The 7,493-nt window shown below is 50.8% G+C and overlaps 1 protein-coding gene across 1 annotated transcript; it reads right to left on the bottom strand.

Moving 5' to 3' along the window:
- Positions 1–5,660: 5,660 nt before the first annotated feature.
- On the bottom strand, positions 5,661–7,493 carry SST (somatostatin). The gene is made up of 2 exons (XM_065672617.1): positions 7,292–7,493; positions 5,661–6,273 (listed from the first exon to the last, which is right to left on the bottom strand). The coding sequence occupies exons 1-2, from the start codon at positions 7,427–7,429 to the stop codon at positions 6,061–6,063; spliced, it is 351 nt and encodes a 116-aa protein (XP_065528689.1). The 5' UTR covers positions 7,430–7,493; the 3' UTR covers positions 5,661–6,060.

Raw genomic sequence — 7,493 nt, 5'->3', positions numbered from 1 at the left:
GTTGCTTGAGCTCAGTACTCCTGCTTCCTGTTGCTTCTGTCCTTCCAGGGACAGTGGAGTTTCCTTCCAAGGACCCTAAACCAGGAGAAAGAGAGTATTACTGGGTATCCCTGCCTTCCCCATGCTGATGGAGATGTTAGGGCAGCAGCTTTGGGCTGCATGTAGCCATGGAGCTGCCCTCGAGAGCACCATCCATTGTGAGGTTGGTGCGACCCTAGCTGTGCTGAGGGGACAGCCCACAGGGAGCCACACTGGTGTGGTGTCCCGTTGCCACAAGCAGCTACCACTCTTCCCATAGTGGAGTCTGAGACCCTAAGATCTAGGTCCACTTCTTGCAGCTGGGAGAAGACATCAGCACAGGTAGCATCACCTATGGCCCCCATTGCCTCCAGGGGCTGTTTATTGAAGCCGTGGAAGATGCAGTGTCTTGCAGCCTAGAGCTCTTGTGCCTGGGCAACAGTGACACACATTGTGCCGAAATGCCATCACCATGGGCCATCTGGTCTCCATTGCCCTTCTTACCTCTGCCCCGGCTTAGACTGTGAAGTTTCAGAAGAGCTGAGTGAATAAGGAGCTGTTTTGGATGCTGAACAACAATAAAAAATGCCAGGGGAGAAAGATTTGCATGGAAGCAATTTCTTACAGGTTGCTGTTACTGAAACTCCGCTGCATTCAACCCTAGATAAAGTAGCTCACTTACTTTCATCTTACTTTCTTCTGACCCTTAAAAAATTGACAACTCTTGACATGAGAAATGAACAGCAGGCACTTAGTTTCGGGGAAAATTTTTGTTTGTGCAGCCCTCTGTCTCCAGCCCACCTTCTGTGGTGAGGTTGTAGCCAGAGCTGGGATAGCCCTTGGCACACAGGACATCCATCCTCTGCTTTTAGATACAGATCATAAATAGGGCAATCTATGCTCTTTGGCTCTCTCTGCTGGCTGCAGTGCACCCCATTCCGGGGCTCGTGCTCAGCAATGTCCCCCACATTGCACCCTTTGGGGAACAGGCTGACAGACATGAGTGGAGATGCAGGGAAAGAAATATTGTATTTGAGCCTCTGGGAAGAATCACAAACTCTGACAAGCACAAGAAATAAAATAGGGGGAAAAAAGAGGCGGCAGCAAAGATTTACAACAAAGCCTTGCAAATGTGACAGCCAATTTCCAGGGGCATCCTTTTTCTTCCTTAAACCTCAGTCCTGAGCAAAAGGAGAGATTTTTCTTGAAGGCAGAATACAGACGTGTGTAAAGGAGCAAACAGTCTACCTCAGCGCAGGCTGATTACTGCTCCAAGAGGGATTCACTGACTTCTGCTCTGTGCCCAGGAGATCTAACAAGGGTTGAGGGACGAGCAAGGGAGGATCCGGGAGCATCTCTCGGCACACCTCTTGGGAATACTTTGCCAAGGCTGGAGGCCAGGAACGCTTTCTCTCCCCACACCACAGAGCACTCCAGGCTGCTGGCTGCAAGAGCCAGCTGCATAGAAGGGAGAGGCAGGCAGTGGAGAGCATCAAGAGGGGTGCTCTGGCGTTGTGTGTGAGACCAACTCTGTCTTTCTCTGGTCCAGGAGCCAACACAGATGATAAACAGACTCTGGGTTAGGGTGCATCATTTTATACTTTTATCAGTAGGAAATACTGGGTACCTTTATCAAATTCATTTTGTTAGTTGAATTACCAGGGGGGTTTCTTTGTCAGATGATGCTGGAAAAAATATTTTATGGCACAAACTGGCAGTAGTACTCTACATATGAGAAAAACTGAACCATATTTGTGACCTTGTTAATTTTTTCGTGTGTTCTACAAGTTGTTTATGGGGTAAACCTCCGAAGACTGGGATTTAAAAAGATCTTCTGAGGTACATAATAACCAGTCATTCTCGGAAGTGCAATTACATGTTTGCAAAAGGTAACAAATAATTCCCTAATAAAACAAAGGACAAGGAGCTACTCAGTGTAAGTGAGTTTTATTGCATTATTCTGGTGAGAAGCTGTCAGAGTCAGAAGGTGTTCAGAGAGAGCAGAGAGTACAGTCTGTTCTTTTATCATAATAACTTTTATTGCCTAGGTATAGCTTTTTTCACCCTGGTCTATAAACATCCTGCTGTTTTCCTTTCAGAGAATTAGGACTTGGTCACAGCAGCAAGTTTAGCTCTTTCTAAATGCTTGCTGCTGACCCATATGGGGGCTGCAGGTTGATCCAATGTTCCCCAAAGGTGCTGGGAGTTGGGCAGGATGGAAAGGAGGAAGATTCTTGTGGTAAGAACTGGAACGTGAAATGCTCCCAGTGGCTGTGGATCAGTGATGGAGTGATGGTGTAATGCTTGTTAGGAGCCACAAAGGCAAAGTAAAGGCAAAGGAAGGGCAGAGCACCTTGCAGGCTGCTCTTGGTGGAGGGTAGCTGTGCCCATGCATCCAAGGGCTTGGTCTTTTCTGCGCAGCCAAAGGAAGTTGACTGGTCCCCGAGTGGTCCTAGGCAATGAAATCTGGATCCCACAAATATTTTTTCTGCACCACAGTTAGGATCACTTGAAGTTATCTGTCACTAACAGTCCTTCTGGGCCAAGGAAAACTTGTCTTTTTTACCAATTTGGGCTGCACATAGAGAAAATACTGGCCTGCTTGCTAGAAAGAATGATACCCCACCCCGTATCATTAATTTGCTGCTGGGGGTGGCTGAGAAGCTTGTCACTGACTTCCCATTGGGGAATATGTGTTTCCAGGTCTTATACAACATTTTCTGGTTTTCATTAAAAGCATCTTTTCAGACAGCAGTTTCAAGCCCTGTTATGTTGCTCCTCATGGACATTACCCTGCACTGCCTCAGATGAATCACTGGGTTGAAGGTACCTGCTGGGATGGGGATTGTTCTCGGTCTGCCCGTGACACTGAGAGCAAGAGGGGAGATGAATCAGCCATGTGTGGATCATCATAGCCCCTAACCTCCCTCAGACCTGTGCCGAGGCTGCTCCTCTGTGGAGCCTTGGCTCTGAGCTGCGGAGAACATCACTTGAAAACCTCTCGCAAAACCTGCTCTCCCTTCAGCAGCCTGTGGGAGCTGAGTGCACCTACGCATTCACCCCAGGTTCAGCCTTGCCCAGCAAGAGTCTTCCTAACCCAGGACTCTGTTTTGTGGCTGCATTGCCAGGGATTAAGTGTAGTAGTTTAATCTCTTTAGCCCACAATCCCCACCTATCACAGAGGAACAAGAAATCTGTTTTTGTCTTTCTAGTCTTTTCAGCTCAGCCAGGCAAGACCATCTCTGGCATTGTGTTAGTGCAGCTCCCAGCACCTGGGATTGCTGGTGCTGCCGCAGTGCAATTATGTGTGGTGATACTGCATTTAATGCCCTAGGAATTGTCTCCCCAAACTCCGTGAGCTCCTGAGTTGATGGAAAGATCAGTTTTGTCTTTCTGCATCTGAATTGAGGACATTCGCGCATATCTCCACCAGTATATCTTCATTAAGCTTTGCAGAAGCTGCTGTGACATGACGCCAGCCGTATTGCTGAAACAGGCTGGTATAGTGTGTGAATCACTCTGTCTTTAATTCCTGCTTGTGCTCGAGGATCATCTGCATCCCTATTTGTGATAAGTTTCACTCAGCATTTGGCAGGATTAAACTCCCTTCAGAAGCATTGGCTGAGCACTGACCAAGAGGAAAAACCTCAGGCGAGTAGTGGTCTATTTATATTCCATGAAAGATGGACTCAGTGCATAAGAATATTCAAGCCCCTGGCACCTCCACCCCCATTCTGTTCCTCTATCTGCCGCCTTGAGACTGTCTCAGCATTGAAGAATTAGCTGCCTTATGAAAGCTAAGTGGAACCTCAGTCAAGGCAGAAGTGAACAGCCAGGGATGGGGAGGTCTCTGCTTTACTGAATCCCCTAAAATCTGTTCCCTGGATGATGCACAGCAGCCAAGGAATCAGACATGAGCCGGGGCTGTTACGTTCCCCTCAGAGAGTCTTCCTCCACACTTTCAAACAGTGCGTGCTTTTAGGGCTCATTACCTGTGCTTCTCAAGTGTCTTTTTGGTGGCTTCCCCCCTGACAGTGCCAGCCCTGCCCCTCTCCTAAGGGTGAGTTAATCCTGCATCTTTCACAGCTGCATCAGCTGCAGAAACCCAGGAGTAAAAACGGGCACCCCGTGTGCTGGGGCTCTCACTCTGCCTCCGCAGAGTGCCTGGAGGATCACCATTCCTTCCCGGTCTACAAAGCACCCAGCTGCAGTGAAGAGGGCAGAGCCCTTATCCCCACCACAGTGCATGCGGGGTGATGAGAATGAGGGCTGTGCACATCCCTAGGTAACACCACAAAACCTGCCCCTCTAACAAGGGATGAGGAGAGGAGACTACCAGGAGCTGGGGAGATGCAGGATAATGTCACAGCAAGGCTTGTCCAGAGGGTGCAGGGTCCAGCTTCCCCAGCAGCAGACAGGCAAGGAGCATGCAGCCCTTCGCCCTGTCACCAGCACAGGCAGTAGCCATGGCTGCCCTGCTGCAGGGAAAGAGGGCAGCATCCAGTGCTCCCTCTGAGCTCAGAGAGGCCGATGCCAGGAGCTCCCCTCCCCGTGCACATCCGCCTTGCGCTCGCCTGTTACCAGTCAGCTGTGGAGAGCCCAGGAGAGCCCTGCAGTGAGTGAGCATGGCAGGGCTGGGATATCATGTTGGCACTGCTATAGCTTCCTATGACAAGGGATTCACCTGTCGCCAGCTCAAATCTAGCAAACCTCTTCCCACAGCGAAAGGAGACGCAGACGGAGAACAAAGGCTGGCCCATGAGCCATCAACAATGATGCCCCATAGAGAGCAATGCTCAGTAGAGACCAGAGGAGACTGAACACGCCCTCATTTGGGGAATTCACCTCTACCAGGGTCATGCTCAGCCCTCCACTCACGCACATCTCTAAGATCCCCCATTTTTCATCTTTCCTTACATATGACGGCTGCAAAATGTTAGTTACCTTTAATCCTGAATAAGGAATTTCTCATCAAAGTGACACCTCTCCCTATTCAGGATGATTCTCTACCGCTCCAGTTCGCCCACTGTTGTTTGTCACAAACCAGCATGGCCAGAAAGACAAGAAACTCTGCAAAAGCCCGAAGAATTTCTCTTCATCGAGAGAAACATGTCTTTTTCCAGATGCTACCTCCTGCCCTGCTGAACCTTTTAATATTGCCTTTAATGATGATATACTGGATAGAAAAACTGCTGTAACCAGTTTATTAGACAGAGAGGAGCTAGCAGTATGGGGCTAAAATCTCAGCCTTAGAGAGATGCGAAACCTCCCCCTTCAAAGCAGAACAAAGGAAAGCTTCCCAAAGGAATCCAGAAGCAGTGTCTGTGGGGATGTTGCAAAGAATAAAACATGGCAGGTAAGAAAACCCTTTCGTTTTTGTGGCTGAGGAGGGAATAAGTTACGTGTGGGGTAAACTTGTACTGTGAACCACTTTTGTGATCCCCATCATTTGGAATACACAGCTGTGATTTATAGTGATGCTTCTGGTGATGGGTGTAAATCCTCTAGTCTGACTGAAGTGCCAGCAGTGTGGATTTGACTCAGCCACAATTACAGGGAATTGATATCTAAAGTACCACCGTGTCTCTAGGTCCCTTAGAAAGTTCACAACAACAAAAAAGTGTGTGTGTGTGTGTGTGCACATATGGATGCTGTTTGCTGCTGCTGCCCTGATTTCAAAGACAAGCAGCCCGAGAGGTAACTGAAGGTTTTCCTCATTGACCATGAAGTCTCAGCATCACCATTTGAAACATAAACTTTATTGCAACAAAGAATTAAAAATAGTACATCTGAAAGAGCTGCAGAGTGCATGTCATTGAAGAACTATTCAGAAATCACAACTCAAGCAAACTGTGTACAATTGGAACAGAAAGTTTTATTAAAACGACTGGAAATCAAACTCAAATTTTCCTTGTTTCTTAATTTCACCATAACCGTGGATCGTGTATTTACAGTCTTCGCCTCTGGTGGTGAAGGTTCTGCTCAGGGCGGGGGCTAGGAAGAAGGCGGGAATGGATGGGGAGGAGAGGTGGGTTTCAAAAGCTAACAGGATGTGAAAGTTTTCCAGAAGAAGTTCTTGCAGCCGGCTTTGCGTTCCCGGGGTGCCAGAGCAGGGTTTGAGTTAGCCGAGCGCTCCAGCTCCAGTCTCACTTCATCCTGCTCAGCCCCTCGGGACAAGTCCTCAGACTCCAGGGCTTCATTTTCTGTCTGGCTTGGCTCTGAGAGCAGTTCTGCCAAAAAGTACTTGGCCAGTTCCTTGGGGGAGAAGAGAGAGAAAGGAAGGGAGAAAGAGAGACCACCATTACTCCTTGGCTTTCGGGGGCTCACACTCCACCTCTGAGACAAATTTGTGCCCAGATTAGAGACAAGCAGGACTCTGGAAGAGAAGGGAAGCCTGGCTTCCCAAAGAGCCCAGCCTGACAGCTGCTACGCAGCAGCTGCACCTCCGCTTTATATGGAGCAGAAAAGCACTGACATCTACCTGGTGTGGGAAAGCTGTCCTGGCCATGGCAGGGAACAAACTCACCTGAGCACCACATCACCTTTCCTTCCCACTGCTCCAGCACATCGTGCCAGACTCAGCAAGGATGCTGTGAGGCTGCTGCTAAAGTGGCACAGGAAAGATCTTTGGGGGAATCTCACAGGGGAGGCTGAGCTGGGACACCCTCTCCTTCGGAGTTATTTCTCCTTTTGTGCCTCCAAGCCCTAGCTTCTCCCTTGCATGGATAAGGACATCCTCCTGCTGCACCAGGAAAGCTGCCTTCGTTCAGTGCCTTGGAGAAGCCCTGGAGGACTCCACCAGGGTCTCTGCCCTCTGCCCCGGCAGTGGCTGCCCCTCATCCCATTGCAGCACCCAGCTGGGCTGGGGTAGAGGTGGGGGTGTGTCTGTCTCTTCCTGCCCGCAGCTGCTCAGCCTGTCCGTGTCTCAGCCCTGGGCAGGGAACCAGGAGACCTGTCAGGGAACCGGGGTCTGCAGCAAGCAGGCGGAGGGGAGGGCCGAAACGGCGACACCGGGGAAGTCTGGTGAGAAGCTAAAGGTCTGCACTGAGGGTACTGGGGTGCCCAGTGAGGAAGGGGAGGGGTCTGCAGCAGGGAAGCCAGAGGTACGCAATGGGGCTGCCAGGGTCTCTGCTGGGGAAGAGGAGGGTCTGCAGTGGGGAATCTGAGGGGTCTCTGGAGGAGAAGCGGGGATCTCGAGCAGGACCGTTGGGATACCCGAGGGTTGCCAGAGGGGTGCCCGGCCGGGGTGGCCGCCCCGTCGCGGGGCTCTCACCTGCTTTCCGGCGGCGGCAGCCAGGGACTTCTGCAGGAACTGCCGGAGTCGCGGGTCCGAGGGAGCGGCCGAGACGGTGCCGAGGGCCAGGGCGATGGAGAGCAGGGCCAGGGCGCACTGGAGGCGGCACGACAGCATCTCGCCGGCTGGTCGGACTCGGAGAGGCGGCGGCGGGTCGGCGCTGGCGGCTCCGCTGCAGCTC

This window comes from Lathamus discolor, chromosome 3 (genome assembly GCF_037157495.1).
Source record: "Lathamus discolor isolate bLatDis1 chromosome 3, bLatDis1.hap1, whole genome shotgun sequence".
Classification (NCBI taxonomy): Eukaryota; Metazoa; Chordata; class Aves; order Psittaciformes; family Psittacidae; genus Lathamus; species Lathamus discolor.
The sequence above is the reverse complement of the archived record's forward strand: the minus strand, read 5'-3'. Positions and strand labels throughout refer to the sequence as shown.